Source organism: Siphateles boraxobius, unplaced genomic scaffold, assembly GCF_051911475.1.
Source record: "Siphateles boraxobius isolate OS27281-9 unplaced genomic scaffold, OSU_SipBor_1 55, whole genome shotgun sequence".
Taxonomy (NCBI): domain Eukaryota; kingdom Metazoa; phylum Chordata; class Actinopteri; order Cypriniformes; family Leuciscidae; genus Siphateles; species Siphateles boraxobius.
Genome location: NW_027509181.1, coordinates 3,440,001 through 3,459,035, shown reverse-complemented (window position 1 = coordinate 3,459,035; position 19,035 = coordinate 3,440,001). Strand labels below are relative to the sequence as shown.

The 19,035-nt window shown below is 38.7% G+C and overlaps 1 protein-coding gene across 1 annotated transcript; it reads right to left on the bottom strand.

Annotated features, from left to right (window-relative positions):
- Positions 1-531: 531 nt before the first annotated feature.
- On the bottom strand, positions 532-10,918 carry klhl11 (kelch-like family member 11). Its single transcript, XM_077205857.1, has 2 exons — positions 10,398-10,918; positions 532-3,903 (listed from the first exon to the last, which is right to left on the bottom strand). Exons 1-2 carry the CDS (start codon positions 10,847-10,849, stop codon positions 2,316-2,318), a joined length of 2,040 nt encoding a protein of 679 aa, XP_077061972.1. The 5' UTR covers positions 10,850-10,918; the 3' UTR covers positions 532-2,315.
- Positions 10,919-19,035: the final 8,117 nt, after the last annotated feature.

Below are 19,035 nucleotides of genomic sequence, written 5' to 3'. Positions count from 1 at the left end.
CAGTTAAGACAGCTCAAACATGAATCTTAGTCGGTGAAACCGGGCAAATGTCTGTAGTCCTCAAACTCAAACCCTTTGACTGTAATAATTAACTTTCTATTGCAAACTTTGTGACCTTGCTTGAGGGTGATGGATTATAGTATGATCACAAAATCAAAACTATCTGACTATTTACTTGTTTGACTTTCCTGGTTTTATAGTATGGATTGATTCATCAGCACAGTCATGTTACTCCAGACTTATTCTCCATTTGCTCTATACTTGGAACCTAACAAGTATCCAATGTAATATAACAGTGATAAAACTTAACTATAATTTTCTTTGTCATTTTACCATATTATTTCCCATACTAGTTTGATACTCAAACCAGTTTGGAAATAATCATATTTTATCTGAAAATGCCTCAATCAATCCATAATTAACACTAGTGTAATTTACACTACATCATAAAACATCCTAGTAAATGTAAAAGTAACAGCACTTTAAGGGTGAGAATCAACTGGGTAGAAGGAGGACTCGTGGACAATATCAGATTTTTAATAAATATTTATTGCAAATCACTGAGATTCACAACATGTGCATACTTTATAACACATGCAACAAAACTATACTCGCCCTTGAAAGACTTTACAACAGCGAGAACAGGACAAGGGAACATCCCAGCCTTGCTACTCTTATAGTCAGACACTTTCTCCATCGACACGCACACATACATACACACCCCTTTCCTCTGTGCATGAAGGAAAGAAAACTGAGTTTAAACACTATTAAACCACATCTCAACATGAGAGACACAAAACGTACATTTCCCATTGAGTAAATACAATATCAACGATTCTACATTCTCCAATATGCAGGAAAATGTTTGAAAAAGGCTTATTAATGCACGTTCAATCAATGTATGCTAAATCTTTTATCTTTTTTTTTTCTTGTATGAAATGACTATGAAACTGCACGAGTCAAGACAAGAGCTATAGATATATTGTCAAAAGCCATTTCTATCTTGCATTTAGTAAAGATTTTAACATCGCAGTGTAACATTAGGTCAGCTAAGATGACATTCTTTAAGACTTTGGTATGGACAACAATAACAGTAAAATGTTCTTCAGGCAAACATTATGAATGTCTAAGCTGGTCTTGATGGTGCCAATGATTGCTTTACAAGTTTTCACCCAATGAAGTGTACTGAGATTTCTTGTAAAACACTAAACATCACATTGAAAAAGATAAGGGAATGTAAAAAGAATAAAAATATAATAAATATCTTTTGTAATAAGGACAAGGATGCAGTAATGGTAACATCTGTATGAGCTATATCATAATTGTGAATGTACAACAGTTCACTGAAAAAAAAAAAAAACATTGTTCAAATCAAACGTTAACAATTATTGGCAGGAATTGCATGACAGCACACAAACCAATGTCTTTGAGGTGGCTAAAAATGAATAAAAAAAAACATGAAATTAAGGGAACTGGCACAGACTGTAAGACTGATGACAAAATAATTTTGAAAGGTTGCAATGGTCACGCAAACACTGAGGTAATGGTTCCTTGACTTTATTCTGAACATGTCTGGTTTTGCAACTGTATTATGTGTAGCCGTCACGCGTCAATAACTGATGCCATAACTCCATAACTAGGAAAAATAACAAATATAATCAAATAAAATAATAATACAGATTAAGACGAAGACTAAAATTGAAATTAAGTGCTTGTAGTTGTGAAGAATGCATTTTTGCAAATACAGCCAAAGACTGTGAAAGCATTGCATTCAAGTGCAAAACAAACCAAATCATCACAATTAAGTCCAGGAACTAATAAACAAAGTGAGGAGAATAAAGATGCAGTGGTTCTTGTAGTAACTCATGGTTTGCTCAAAAAATGTGAACGATTTTGAACTGCCAATTCATTACAGCAGGACACTGTCACTCCTTGCAAAATAATTGAGAACCCCACAAATGTAGATGACAACCATCACCACATGGAACGTTATGACTAAGGTAAATTAAGTGCAGCATTCTGCAACTTGCCGACAACGGGAATAAGGCAAATTCATGCAACGCCATGAAACAATGTTTCATGTGTACGGATATTAACAAACATATCTTTTTTACATATTTATAGGAATCTATTATTCAAACAGTCACATTGAAAATATTCTCTTCTTTATCAGCATCAGCCATTTCATTTACTCTCCCAGTGATGAAATGTCACAAGTAATCAAATAACACACATTTGAATGAGAATGGGATCATGGGAATGCTATATTATCAAATTTCTTTTGCAGCAGTTCTTCTATTGAGCAATAAAGGCTCTCAGCATTCAATCTGCGATTGTAACTGCCTGCGTAGAGTTAACGTGCGACGATGCAACTGCTGCATTTGCTGCATACGGTCCCTCTGCCGTGCCAAATTCTGTGGCATTGGGTAGCGCTGACACCCATAAAGAAAGCGGTAGGGAATGCGCACGTGGCACGCTGTGGCACGACAGCGAGGTTGAGGCATGGGCGGCAGAAGCATCCAGCGCTTGCGCTCAGCGCAATACCGATACGCCTCTTTTCTATACTGCTTATCCACATCATCACTGTTCTTCCAGCCACCAATCACAAACACATCATCACCAAGATAGCAGATAGCTGCCCCCTCAATACTGGTAACTTCTGGTGGAAGACTCTCAAGAATATCATCAGAGATCCTCGCGGTAATCTTCTGCCGAGCTGCTTCATCACGTACGTTGGTATAACTCTTGGGACAGCAGGAAGCTGTGTGGTAGAAGTTAGTCGACGCCACAGCCATTTGGAACAAGCAGTAGTTGTCGATAAGCGGTAAGGAGTCAACTTCCTGCCATTGGCGACTGTCGGTGTCATAGCGAGTAGTGACCGTCTTCAACCCGTCATCACTGTCGGTATCTACGGGTGTTCGCGCCGTTACGTAAACATATCGATCTTCGACACTGATGGCCTTGACGTCTCTTAAAATCTTAGGGGCAGATTCTAGGTTGTGCCACTTGTCTTGGTCAGGTTCGTAGACGCTCACATCCTTGAAGCCGGGGCTGAAGTTGCCATGACCACCAATACTATACAGAATATTTTTGATGCAGGTGAGTCCAAAGGAATGCTTTCGTGTGGTGAGGTTGCTCACTTGTTCCCAGGTGTTGCGATTTGGATTGTAGCGCTCCACCGTCTTGGCAAATCCTGGTTCCATCGAACCAGCCACGTATACATGTGTATCAGTGGCAGCAATAGCGTGACCATCCAGATGGTTATGGATGTGTGGCAAATTGACCCAACGGTCCTCGTATACAAAGTACCCTACGCACTCACTCAGGTAGTCGCCTCCTTCAGAGACCCCACCGACTACCATGATAACATCCATGTTCTGGCCAAATCTTGGTTGGAACGTGGCCATGTATGAGGCCCAGAATTCTGTATCTGCAGATTTAAGGTTCTCGAAGCGGATCGCATGACCCTCCACAGCCTCTGACACAAGCTGTAGGCAGGCTGCGTTCTGTGCGACCAATGGCTCGTTCTTCACAACTCTCGTAAGATAGGTCGGCTTTATCTGTGGCAGCCTGAGGAGACGAAAGAGCTCCTCAAAATACTTCACACGTTCTTCTGAGCTCTTCTGAACCCATTTGACCACAGCATCAAACAGAACCTCCTCAGAGTCAACTGTTATCTCTGCGTCAGACAGCCAGTCTCTGACCAAGTGGAACGGAAGCGTGTAAAATTCCTCATCCTGAATGACTTTGTGGAAGTTGCGACGAATCATGTCAGCAGCACGCAAGGCCAGCTGATCCAAAGTGTACATGTGTGCAAGGCTATGGACGGCCACACAGTTGCCCAGGCTGAGCTTCCTCTTGAGAAATTCTCCACAAAAATCCTTCAATTGCACAAGCAAGAACCTGAGAGTGGAAAAAAAAGGTGATTATTTTAGGTCTTACAAAAAACCCCCACAACATTACAGGCAAGACATATAATATTTGTTCTAGTAGTCAGCTAGGGCTGGGCATTATGATGACATATATCGAGGCAATGATGATTAAAGTGTCTATTTACACTTACAGAGATTTTGCTATACTGTTTATATCACGGTATGCATATAATGATTAAAAAAAAGTGTTATTAAATGCAAAGCTGTGAAAAGAACTGACACACATTTTAAGTGCGTGCTCAGGAAGTCAACTATCTTAGAAAGCATGTAATCCAGAATTCAGTTGCATTTGAACGGTCAAAATTACAGAACAACGTTAAAATGCCTGTCTTGGGGAGCATTCACGTTGTGTGAACGTATAGACCTTATGCACCAGAGAAATGAGGGCGCCGCCATCTTTAGAATATTGCCTTTGAACTTCCGTTTTTGCGTTTGCTCTGTATATTTCTATGGCATCGCTGTCCAGGAGTAATTAGCTGGTGAAGTTGATTTACTTATTGTAGAGTTAACGAAAGTTATCATGAGTAGGGCTGCAACTAACGATTATTTTGATAATTGATTAATCGGACAATTATTTTTTCGATTAATCGGATAGAAATTAAATTAGATTTTTTTTTTTATTATAACTAAATAAAACCGTAAATCAGGGTATTTATGTGTAAAAGTGTACTTTAAAAAGTGCAAAAACCACACATTGAGTTTTACTAATATCAATATTTGCATTGTTTTTAATGATAATTGCTGATGGCAAGTTGACAAACATGATTATTGTTAAAAAAATGATATCCAACATATTATGTTTTAACACAATTTTTGTTAAAACAAATTTACACAGACATGTTGTTCAGATGTGAATATCTGAACTAAGAACAAACTAAAAACATCTAAAATATATAATTCATTTAATTTTTATTTAAAATTAATTATATATAAGGAATATAAGGATAAAGAATATTATATATATTATATATATAATATATAAAAGAATATAATATAAGGATAAATTGATTAAATAAATATAGAAAGACTGAAAACAATTGTGTGAATGTAGAGCCACAGTAGATCGCGTTTGAAAAACAATTAAAACTTAGTAGACAAATGCTATAAAAAGAGAACGGAATGGAGGAAACGTTACCCAGCAAGCTAACAGGCTTGAGTAAAGGACAGGAGAAATTATGCATTAGTGCACAAGCATTCGCTGAAAACCACTGAGTACAGTGACTAAAAAACAATATTTTACTGCTGCTGTTATTAACTGCCTTTGTATTTAATGCTTCACTTTGTAAACACCGTTTTAATTTAACCTATTTCTGCGGTAGCGCTATTTTAATCCATCACTTACGTTGCGAGCGAACTGATTGCACAACCTGATGCTCGAGACAAAATACAGACATCCCGGAAGTCCCCCGCATATTGATTGCGGCTCCCTGATGCCCACGAATTAGTTCAAACTCCCGAAATCTAGAGCGCGCAAGCAAGAGCGCGCATGCGAGACAGAAGAGACTGCTCCAAACCGTGTAGCGCGCGCGCTCGGCAGAGCGCCTGAGGGAGAGAGACCTTGCGTGTGTGTGCGTACCAGTAAACGCTCCCCGTGACGTAAGCAGACCAACTAATCGATAATGACATTCGTTGACACCGATTTTCATAATCGATTATAATCGATTTTATCGATTAGTTGTTGCAGCCCTAATCATGAGCATTGTAATGTTTATCATAAGCATTGTAAAGCATATGTCTTAAAAAATGGACCTTGGAAATTTTTTAAACGAGCCGTTCATTCATAACTATGCAAGATCGCTGTAAAAGTACAGACCGGAAGTCAAAAGACAACGAGCTCAGCGCTGAAAAGGGGTGTGGCTACATAAGATCTATAGATAGTTGAGAAAGAAAATGGATGCATTTCAGTACATTAGATCCATGCTGCCGTCACTTGAGACCTAATGCACTAGGGCTGTGATAAAAATATTTATTTCTCGATTTTAATCGATTCTCATTTTCATGAACTGATATAGATTCTCAAATTCCAAGAATCGATATTTCAGTCCATGCTGTTTTCAGTGGATGAACAAAACTCCCATCCAATAAATCGCAATATTGGTGCTGTTACTTTGACAGAATTTGAAAGCTGAGACTTATATCTATTTTATTATGAAATTCAAACAATAAATACCATTTTTGACGCTCTTTAATGTGGTTTGACTGCAGCGCGAGCGAAAGCACAGATCATACGTGAATTGATCATTTCTTCCTCTTTACTGCTAGTAAGAGCATGAAAAGTTATGTTAAAAGAAACAGTACAACTTGCAGAAATCTGTATCATGTCTCAGGGTTTCATCCGCAAGAAGGCATCAATAAAACAGCTTGTAAACAATGTCAAGTAATGTTACATTTACCTCAGAAAAGCCATTTGACGCCCATACACTCAGCCAAAAAAATATTAACTCTAGACAGGAGCATTATGTTAAATATACACTAGCACATTCATTGTAATTTTACTTAACCTGCTCTTCAATATTGAATGCCTGTTTGAATAAATCCAACATGTCTTTATGACAGACAATATCAGGCCAGAGTGGGGCCACTTTTCAGCCCGGGAGTTTCAGGCCTAAGACCGGCCCACTTTTTTCATGGTGGTGGAAATTGGATGAATAAAAGCAACAGTTCAGCTCTTACTATTGTGTAGTTTTCATTAATACCATGGTTCAACAATAATGTAAAGGTTAAATAATAATTCACTTAAGCTGAGAAGTTAACAAAAAATATTCCACTATTCCACAAGGATATTGATAAATTAACAAAAGCATAGGCTACTGATCTTTTACATTAAATAACTTTAATTCACATTGTTTACTCTGGTATCCTCTCTACCTGTCCCTGTAGTCATGACCTCCTCATATTTAGCGGGGGACTGGCTTATCTGCTGCTCAGAAGCTACAAAAAAATAATTAAAGGGGTGGTTCGGAATTTTGGACATCGGGCCTCATTTACAAGTTAGCCTGTGTGTTATTTACCAGTGGAGTCAGTTTTCGAAAATGTTCACCCAGTCCTTCCAGTTGCATAGTTTGCCGGTGCTAGGCTAGCGCGAGTCAATGGTATTGGTTAGCCTACCATTAAAACAGTTTTATCCACTCCACAGTTCACCAAAAGCACATCAATTATAACGCCAGACTATCGATGTAAATGTCTGTTGAGAGAATAATGTTAGAAATCAAACTACTCAATGTAGTTTGACATATCAAAATATATTTCAATGATCGCATTACATTTACAGGAACTAGTTTTTCAGCAGCGGCGGAATTTTACTTTGCTCAGGGAGTCGTACTGCGCCGGAAAGTAAACACAACAGAAGTTTTAGAAATTGTACAAATAAACCAAAAAGATGGTCAACAAAAAGTTTCTACAGATTTCCAGTAAGAGATCCAGAAAGAAACCAACTGTGGCTTCTTGCTGCTGGCTTGGATAAGGAGACACCGACAGAGACACTACTAAATGCCTGAATTTGTAGCGATCATTTTATATCAGACGACTTTGTACAAAGTGATCGAAACGATAACAAGTCACTGAGTTGGAAGGCAGTTCCAGCCGTCTTTCCAGATTCACCAACAGCTACAGATGAACAGGTAATAACTTTTGTTAGGCTACTCTAACGTTAGCTAGCTAACGTAATGAAGCTACTCTTTCATAACTGATAGATCGACACCGACAACGTTAGTGGAGATAACGTTACAGTTCAAGGCATTGTGGAGAGTGACACAATAGTGTAACTAACGATATAACGTTAGTTATTTTATGAATTGGTCCAACAGTCTGTCAAACATTGTAGGCCTATTGCCTGTACAATCCACTAAAGTTGTTTATTTGTCTCTTTGTATTGTGTAGCAATACATTATATTTATATATGTTATTGTTGTCTTGTTGCTTTATTCTTGAAATAAACTCTGTTTCTGTAGTGATGACGAGTGTCTGCGGCAGGTAAATACAATTGCGTGATTGTCATGTGGACTGGCTCTCTCGGTTGCCTAGGTAACTTAATATCACTCCGCCGCTGCTGTAGACTATGCTGATAAATACAGGGAACAAAGTATAACTATTGCAATGCGATGAAAGGGTAGTTTGATTTCTAACATTATTCTCTCAACAGACATTTACATCGACAGTCTGGCGTTATAATTGATGTGCTTTTGGTGAACTGTGGAGTGGATAAAACTGTTTTAATGGTAGGCTAACCAATACCATTGACTCGCGCTAGCCTAGCACCGGCAAACTATGCAACTGGAAGGACTGGGTGAACATTTTCGAAAACTGACTCCACTGGTAAATAACACACAGGCTAACTTGTAAATGAGGCCCGATGTCCAAAGTTCCGAACCACCCCTTTAAGAGGTTTTTTACTGCATACCATAGGCGTAATTTGCAGGAGGGGCGGTTGGGACATGTCCCCACCAATTTTTGCCAGGGTCGATTGTGTCCCCACCACTTTTGAAACATCTCTCGGCACAGATGTACCAATTCAAATTAATAAAACATCTCGTTAACTCTAGAGCATTCATTTCGTTCATTTGTTAAATAAGAGGCGATCTGAAATGTGTTGTTTTTTAAATCAAGTGACCAAAGTGCAATCGTTACGGTGCAATCACAAAACATAATGCACAAAAAACGTGTCCCTGCTTGATATACAACCACTAACAAACAATCGGTTTTGATGGGGGGGGGGACTATACAACTTAGTGCGGATTAGAACCCAGAACCTCTTACACGCTTGGCAAAAGTTCTGCCACTGGACCATTACAGTTCATGGAGAGAACAATCAGATCTATGTATATAATCATGTGAAAATTCTCGCCACCAACACACTTAGTAGAATACAGTAACGCGCCATATATTGGGTGATACAAAAAGGCTAATATTTTAATTAAATTAAATATTTTGCTTGTGAATAGGTTGATAACACTACAACGGTATTAGCCGAATAATAGTTGTTGCCACTTCTGTTTGTCCTCTTGAAAATAAATCTGTAAGCACATTTGGCGCATCCTCCTCCAATGCCTTTCTTTTTTTCAACCTGGCTTTTTCAGCCCCTCCTGGCCTCTTCCTCCCATCCATCCTCCCTGACGCGTACCGTTACGATAGGACACCTGTCCAGCTATCAGTAGCTTACCTGAGAAAACGTTTTGGAAAAGACGGGCTATGGACCCCACCAACTCTATTTGGGAGGAGAGGGGAGAACTCCGTCACATGGTACAACCCTTGCATTCATAGGCTGCGCGCTGCGGTGTCAGAATGCGGAATCTGTGTAGCCTAATTTAAGAGAAGATAGACTAACGAACATTTTACAAATGTAAAAAAATTTTTAAAAAATTTCTTTGACCGGCCCAAAAGTGAAGCGGCCCACCGGGAATTCTCCCGACTCTCCCGATTACCCACTCCGGGCCTGGCAAAATATTTTAATGTTTATATTTCAAATTATGTCATTAAAAAGTTATTATAATATCATTATTATTATTATAAAACTCCCCTTTGTGTAATTTAAATGCAAGTAGCCTATACAAATCAGTTCATTTTAACCTGTAATGTACCAACTGGGGTTCCCTGTATATACTTTACAGCATTAGTTGACATTTGTTTAGATTTCCCATGTACTGTACCTGCATATACCCCAATTAATCTATATTGAATTGAATCATAATCTGAAATTAATCAATCACAAGCCTGTGAATCGGAATTGAATCGAATTGTGAAATTTGTGTCAACATCCAGCCCTATAATACATGGATCTAATTTACTGACACACGCTCATTTTCTTTCCAATCTTTTTTTTACATTCACAGCAGACATTCACCTAATATACCTGCTGCGGTCTATGTTGATAATATTAATCAAACAGCAAAAGACAAAGATAATCACTTATTAAATTTCTTACTTGAATAGAGCAATTGTGCTTGATAAAGTAAAGCAATGTTTATTTCATATGTATTTTTCTTGTATTGTACTTGTCCAACTGTTATTTACATTTTTGATCTTATTTTCAATAAAAATAACAAAAATACCAAAAAGAATGATATCATGACGTAATAGTGAAATAAGATGTGTCATATCGTCCACCCAAACTTGACTATACACACACCTAGGTTGCACAAACCTGAACAACAAGGTAGCCACAATCTGCAGGTAGGTCATTTGATTTTTAATGCAGTAAGTCAAAATATGTCAAAATGCCCATCTCTGCGAGTATCCTCGTCACTTATGTCTTGAACCCCCACAAAATACCGCAAGCAGCTGCGATGCCAAAAAACTTTTTGAAGGTGCCAGTTGTGATGCCAAAATGCGTCGGACATGGACTGCTTCTATGATGCCCAATGTGCATTTGAGTGATCAGACACACCAAAAAACGCGGTCTAGGTAGGCAACAGGGTTTTGACACATCTTTGACCTGCATGTCTGTCTCTTTCTCTCGATCTCACTCACCTGTCTGCCAGCTCCAGCACCTCATGCACATTGGCGGTGCTCACTCGGATCTCGCCCGTATACATGAACTGGATTACGCTCTCCACCGTCTCCTGGTCGAGGCCTGCCTCGCTGCTCCACTCCTTCATCTCCACCCGCCGCGTCACCGACTCCGAAAACTGACCACCGAGCAGCGGCGTAAAGTAATCCGTGGCCGCGGCCAGGACTGAGCGGTGTGCGGTGAACTCGAAGCGGTTGGCGGCTCCTGGAGAGCTGCTGAACGCCAGCGTCACGTCGCAGAAGAGCCCGAGCTTCCGCTGCTCGTTCTGCCGTCGGGAGAGCTCTGAGCAGTGGGTCGCGGAGGCGAACTCCTCGGCCTCCTCAGACTCTCCGTCTCCCGACAGAGAGCTCGCCGAGCTCGGACTGCCGCTGTTCCGGCTAGCGTCCTCAGGGTTCGGGGCGGCTGCGGCCATCTCGGTGTCCGCGCTGTCGGTTCGTAAAGTGCGCAGTATTTTGAGGTGGTGGAGCACACTCAAACACACACACTCAAACATAAACAGCGCTCAACATGCACATGCGCACACATACACCATACAACGCGGGAGTTGACGTTACAGGAACTGACGCGAGACATGAGCACTGTCTATGGACATGAGGGGCAGATTTGGGAACGAATAAGTAAAGAAATAGCAAAAGAAGAAGAAAAAAAGAGCAAAAATCCAAAGCATGATTAAACGGTATATTGTTTAGAAAGAACATGGGCATATAAATGTATAATGTACACACACACAAACACACACACACACACACACACACACAGAATTCTAAATTCTTATTTAAATTTAAAAACGCGTCTGTTTTTTGAACACATTTTTAGTGAACCAATCTACCATTCTGTCATAAAGGTCAAGCTCCTCCAATGACGAGGGCACCGGATAACCTTTTAAGTCACTATAAATCAAACTGGTCAATTCTCTTCTTTTCTTTTTCTTATCAGTGTTTATAAGCTGTTATTTTATTATTTATTCGGTACAATACATCATCATTATTTTATTAATTTTTCCCGCATCACTCCCTCCTGCAAAGACATCTTCTCTGATGACGTGTGCACCAGCGCGAGGGCGGGACAAACCTCTTCCCTCTAAATTAAAATAATAGGCTTGTTTGAGATGAGCAAAATCTGCGCAGAACCGATCACCGGTGATCAGCGCGTAATGCATGCCGGTTAGAAATGTGTCCGAGTGCGGTCCGCCTTGCTCTGATGTCATGCTGACGTGTGTCAAAAAGCTCTCGCGAGCGCAAGGCGCACGTGTTGGATTCTGCAGTCGCGCGCAGTTGCTCTCCACCGACTGCGCTGATCAAAAGCATGATGGGAAACGACTTGCTGACGACACAGCTTAATGTTGATTGGTTTAAACAACCGTGATGTATTGTTCTCTTTTAAAATGTTTGATTTTAAAACTCGGATATCATGTTTTATGTGTATGTTATGTGTGAATATTCCCAAACTCTCGGACAGTGCGATCTCTACGGGTTAGGCAATGTCATTTTAATATAAAAAAACCACATAGCCTATGTCTGTATTAAAGAAAAAAATTATTGATAAACGCTTATTTGGAATGGAATTAAATAACAAGTATTTTGGGTGTCTTGTTCATTATATTTATTTTCATATAAAAGCAACAGAACTTAAATTACATCCAGTTTATTAGCAACACTGTGCACGAGCGTGAATCCCGTGAATCCCGCGATATTCATCATTGATCTCGCAGGTTTATGGATCCACACTCACTGCGAGAAGTGAGAACTGTCCGGCTTGCCTGCGCTTTTTTCACTCCTCCCTTCACTGCAGCCGCCTACACTCGACTACATTTAAGGCGAGGCAAGGCGCATCTAAGCCTACTGATATAATAAAATAAAAACACTTAAGTAGACTATTGTGGTGCTTGTTCCCGGAACTTCCGGGAGACTTGATGTCTGCTTTCAGGAGCACAAAAAAAATCTTGTTTTTATCTGTAACTATTCGCTAGTCTAAGTTGTCGTACTTTAAGATCTGTTCAAATTTCGTATAGTAGGCTATATTCCAGCCTTTAGTCGTTTAATAAGTGAAGCTCAGAAAACGCTTGGTGGGCAACCACATCATGGATGGCTGTCAATCAGATGCGAGCAGAACAGTTTGAGTTACTGCCTTCTCACATAAATTTCCCAAACCAAACTATTTCTTTTCAGTAGCGGCTCCATACCTACATTTAGGTAGGGCAGATTCTGGGTCTTAGAGCTATATAGTTTATACTAAATATTTTGTAAACCCTATATTTTAATCGCTGAACACATCTCACGTTATTCAGATTTCTAATGTTCTTGCGTTATTCAGCCTGACAGTGGCGCTCTAATGATGATTGACAGACTTTTACGCGACAAAAGCATAGAATGCCATTAGAATTGCCTTAATTTATAGTAGGCTATTTATTGGGTCCGACTCCGAATGTAGTTTTAGAATATTAAAAGTTAGGAATTCCACTGAGGTAAAAAAAAGTCATGTCTAATCTTAGAACAAATTTAACCCATTCGGACCTTGCGTCCACAATTGCACGGACATGTCAGCCCTTTCCTCCCACGTCTGCCAAGTACACCCATAGATATCATATAGAGACTAGATGCCCTATTGGCCGCTGAGCACCGAGAAATACGTCCGCCATCTTGAACCGGTCATATCCTAGTTTCGTTGCGTGGCAGCAGATAAGATGCCAGAGCATTGTGGAGCTTTTTCCTGTTCTAATCGCCGGACCATCGAAAATAGGGCTTTTCACAAGTAAGTCTTAACATTACTGTACTATTGGTTGTATTTTGTGTATAGAATATTACCAGATAATCGAGAAGGAGCAAGGATATTTGCTATTACTGTACTGAAATCGTTGTGAAATGCTGTTTAACCTACTGCATCAGCCGGTGTTCACCCTGCATGGAGAGGTGGGGTAACGTTAACTGTTAAAGTAATAATTAAAAAAGCTTCTAGGTTATCAGATAAGCATTCAACTGCCCTGTTGTATAGGTTAGTTGTGTTTACGCACATGATATCAATGTAATACGCATGACAGCGATGCGCAAATTGAGTTACCCCTCCAACTTCTAGTGTTATTGATAACCCATATCTTATCACACGCGATTTGGCTATTGATATTACAGAAGTCCTGTGGTAAAATTACATTATTAACTTACTCCATACCCTTGTAAAGTTAATCCGAATAGGGCTTTAGTCTCGACATTTTCCCCTCCCACATCCACATACAATAAAAAAAGGTATAGGCTTAATGTTGTCCTAATTTAATTTTAAAAAATTACTGATGCAAACACGTTGAAAAGCTTCTTCTCAATTTTTATTACAGGTGGCTGCGTTCTGTGTGTGAAAGTGTGTGTGTGTGTGTGTGTGAGAGAGAGAGAGACACAGAGAAAGAGAGAGAGAGTGAGTGTGTGTCTGTTCGTGTTTGTTTGTGTGTCTGTTCGTGTGTATGTGCATGTCACAAATCATAAATTGTTTCTTCAACTTATTAAAATATCTTACTTTACTGCAACTATCTGTTTCTGCTTCTTTATTATATTTATAGTGTGTGATTTATAAAATACATTATATCCTTCATCACACATAATGTGTCTGGTCACTTTATATCTTATATCAGAATATTATATTACTGTTAAGCCTACTATGGATATTAAAATACGCCGAACCATGTGTCCTGTATCATAGCTACATGAATGACCTTTGCAGCAAAAAAAACGCGTGAAAATCAGTTCAGTATTCTGTGAGATATGATTAATTTAATGCGCTGACAGCTCGTTTCACCTGCCATTCAGATTACACTAAGTGGAGCGGGTGACCGGTGTAAGATGGCGGCTCCAATTCTCGTCCGTGCCAATAGGCAGCAGCGGTCGATAGGGCGTCTACCTATATGATGTCTATAGGCTTGTTCGACTTGAACCGGCGCTGCGCAGACCGATCGGTTGATGACATCAAAGTACCGCGAGAGCGATTCAAAAGCATAAGGAGCCGTCTGCTCTCTAATCGCTCTCGCGGTACTTTGATGTCATCAACCGATCGGTCTGTGCAGCGCCGGTTCAAGTCGAACAAGCCTTTTGAGTACACCTGGCTGCAGCCTGCAGATCGGGGCAACGCGTCTCATTGGTTAGTGGCAAAGTGATGACGTCGATCGAGGCGGGGCCGCACCAACGATTCTCTGGTTAGTGGCACCGTGGCACAGTAATGACGTCGACGCCACGGTAAACAGGAAATGTGTTTGAAAGTCATGCGCTATATCGCGCTGATAGCGCATGCATTATGGCAAGCCATGCATCGTATTAGCGTTAAGTGATACAGTAATGACGTCGACACGTCTTCAAAACGCATGCCCAAATTTGAAATACTTTCAAAAAATGATAAAGTATTAAAAAAACTCTAAAGTAGCCTAATAATGAAAGCAGCAAAAAGGAGTAGAGCGCATATACATAGTTTTAACTGTCTGATCTAAGGTAAACTTATAAGGAATTACAGAGTATATATTGTGTAATATCTGTGTAGTATTTTAAAAGTTTTTCACATTCTGTTGCACTTCACTGTGTAAATTACAAAATTACTGTAAACATTAATGGCGCCTTATATATTTCTTATTTTAATCATTCCTCTGTAATAGTTCTTGTTTATTTTTGTGCATTATATAGGTTATTATACAACATTTATGCCAATAAAGTAGTTTGAAGTTAAACCAACTACATAAAGCACATTGTCAATCTCTTTATCCCATAGAATGCATGCCAACTCAAAAAACCAAACTCATACCAGTGATAACTTTTATTTCAAAACAAGAATAATTGTGTAAAGAGATATGCACACATACAGATAATCACGTACACACACATACAAATCCACACAGGACTCCAGATAATCACGTACACACACGTACAAATCCACACAGGACTCCTCTTCTGCCATCACACACACACGCAGGACTCGTCTTCTGCCATCACACACACACGCAGAACTCCTCTTCTGCCATCACCGGGCGATCCTCATCATATAATTCACAGAAGAAGAGTGAAGTCCTCTCTCGGACGATCCTCATCATATAACTCACAGAAGTAGAGTGAAGTCCTCTCTCAAACGATCCACTGAATATAACTCACAGAAGAAGAGTGATGTCCTCTCTCGGACGATCCTCATCATATAACTCACAGAAGAAGAGTGAAGTCCTCTCTCGGACGATCCTCATAATGTCTTATTGATAACACAAGGATCCACCTCGCTAGCAACACAACAGACACTTACTTCTTTCTTTTAATGGCGGTTGGCAAACAACTTTTAAGTGTGCATTACCGCCACCTTCTGATATGGAGTGTGGATCACAATAGCCTTTCCTCACTACCCTTAAATAAATATATAAATAAATACATCCATAATAAAACCAATAAATAACTTCATAAATATCTAATAACATTATTAATATTCATACATTATCATTATTATTAAATACAACTTTCTAAGACAACTCAACTCATATTCTTCTACTAAGCCCTGTTTTACTCAAAAACATAAATATCGCTCTATACCCTACATGTCCTGAATTCATTTGTAATAGTTCCTTCATTTCAAATCTAATTTTTTCTTTTCTAAACCAGTTTTTCAGCCTCATCCTTTCCTCCTTATACTTTTGACAATTTATAATAACATGTTCTACTGTTTCATTAATATTACAGACCTCACACATCCCGTTTTCATGTTTCCCTATTAATTTAAGCGTACTATTCAATCCAGTATGCCCAAATCTCATTCTTGAAATAATGTCCTCTTCCCTTTTATTCCTATTATTTTCTCTCATACCTCCTACCCTCTTTTGGATACTGTAATACATTCTTGCTTTTGTTTCTTTATTCCACTCCTCTTGCCACTTCTTTCTCATTTCTTCTTTGATTATGCTTTTAACTTCCGCCTTACTATAGCTTATTACCATATCTATCTCTGTTCTTTTGGTTGCATTTTTGGCATATTTGTCTGCCATTTCATTTCCTTCTACTCCTATATGAGCTGGAATCCTGATGAATTTTATTACTACTCCTACTCTATTAACTCTATAAACAGCTTGGGTTATTTCCAACAAAATATCATGTCTTGCTTCGGATTGCATGTTCTTAATACTGGTTAACGCACTACTTGAATCTGACCCTATTAACACTTCCCTTGACCTACTATTTTCAACCCACTCAAGGGCTAAGAGAATAGTCAGCATTTCTCCTGTATACACTGATATTTTATCATTTACTCTTATTTAACATAACATTCACTTCTGGTATAATGAACGCAGCTCCTACTCTATTATCTTCTGTTTTTGATGCATCTGTATATATCTTAATAAACATAGAATAATTCTCCTCTATATATCTACTAACCTGACTCCTATCAATACTATTCTCTTTTTTCCACTCTAAAAGGTGCAAATCTACCTCTAACTCCCCTAATAGCCAAGGTGGAACATTAGATAATGGCACAGTTGGACTTACCGTCATATCTCCTATCCCTATCTCATCGACTGCAACCCTTATTATCCAACCAAAGCTCTTAATCTGTCGTCTTTCCCTTTCTTGACATGGTTGTAACACCTTCTGAGTCGGGTGACTTTCCTTATGCCCTTTTAAATTTGCCCAGTACGTTAATGCTATCTGATTTCTTCTCAACAGACACTTAGCCCTGCACAAGAACTTTAAAAGGCACAAGGGAACAGAATAATGTGTAACATATAATACCCAGCAGTGAGGGAGTGAGAGCAAACAGAATATAAAGGCTGGTGATGAGATGATTATGACGTGATAGAGATCAGGTGTGGTGATGAGGGAATCGAGTGCAGGTGAGGATCCAGGGGAATGCTGGGAAATGTAGTGCGGGACAGGACCAGAAAACCAGAGGAACCGTGACAGATAGATAGATCAGGATAGGATAGGAAATGATTTTTGTTGTGGTATCAGCTGTGGCATGCTGGTGTACTGACAGAATGGGCACTTACTACTGCAGTCCTTTAAATACTGCTCACACTCCCCCTTGCTTAACACAGTTGTGGGGTGGGGGGATGGCTCTTAAAAGAGTCTTTGAGTTATAAAGTAAACAACAACAAAAAATAGGTGAGAGTGATGGAGGACTAGAGTAAGAGTTAGAGAATAATTAACACAGCAAAACAAAAATGGTAACACTTTACAATAAAGTTCATTAGTTAACATTAGTTAACTACCTTAGTTAACATGAACTAAGAATGAACAATACTTTTACAGCATTTATTAATCTTAGTTAATATTAACTTCAACATTTACTAATACATTATTAAAATCAAAGGTTGTATTTGTTAACATTAGTTAATGCACTGTGAACTAATATTAACAAACTATGAACAGCTGTATTTTTATTAACTAACATTAACAAAGATTAACTAATACTGTAACAAATGTATTCCTCATCGTTAGTTCATATTAGTTAATGCATTAAATAATGTTTACTAATGAACCTTATTGTAAAGTGTTACCACAAAAATAATATAAAGTAAAATAGCAAAAGTGGTACCAAGGGAATATAAATGGGGATCACAATGCCAAGGATCTGCAAAGAGAAGGAAGTATAGAGCATCAGAATTAGCATAAAATGTTTTATTATTTTATTACTCTAGTGCAGGGGTGTGCAAAGTCGCTCCTGGAGGGCCACTGTCCTGCAGAGTTTAGCTCCAGCTTGACTCCATACACCTGTCTGGAATCTTCTAGTGTGTCTAGTAAGACCTTGATTGGCTGGTTCAAGTGTGTTTGGTTGGAGCTAAACTCTACAGGACAGTGGCCCTCCAGCAGAAGGATTGGACAGTGCATATACTGTATAGCAGCATAAGTATAAGTAACAGTATGCAATATATAAAACAAGCCCTACTTTCCAAGGAGTTTCGTTGAATTTGTATTACTATTGAATGTAGTTTCATGTTCAATTAAATAAATGTATACTTACTAATAACAATAATATCAAAATAGTTTACCTCTGGGGTCCTTCATTTCAGGGTCACACTCAGGGTCTTCGGGACCAAATGGTCCGGAAGGGTTTGATTCATATTTATTAAAAGAAAATCATATATTTTTTTTTTACTTGTTTTTTATAATTTTTTTCTTTAATTTTTTGGTGTTTTGAGAAAATTTTATGATTTATAATTAATATTTATGCAATAATTATGACCCATTTTTTCCCATTGAATATAATAGAATTTTTTTATAAATATGTATTTTTTTTTATTTTTTTTTTAAAGCTGTATTTCATTTTAGAGTCAAGCCTAGGCCTCATGAAAACATTTTTTGAAATGAGATGTATGCCATCTGCTGGACACACTGAGCATTTTTATCACGCAATAGCACATTTTTACCACTAGTGGATTTACAGCTCTCTGTAGAAAGGGTTCAGAATTCTTGTGAGTTTTGCACATCTTTGACAATTTTTTTCAGGTTGTTGATTTTAAAATATAATAACAGATTCTCAAAGACTATTTTTTGTCTTTTTTTTTGTTTGTTTGGTTTAAATGGTAATTTGAACTGCCAGTTTTACTTTATAATACAGTCAAACCTGAACATTGCATTAGAAAGAGAACAAATGGAAAGC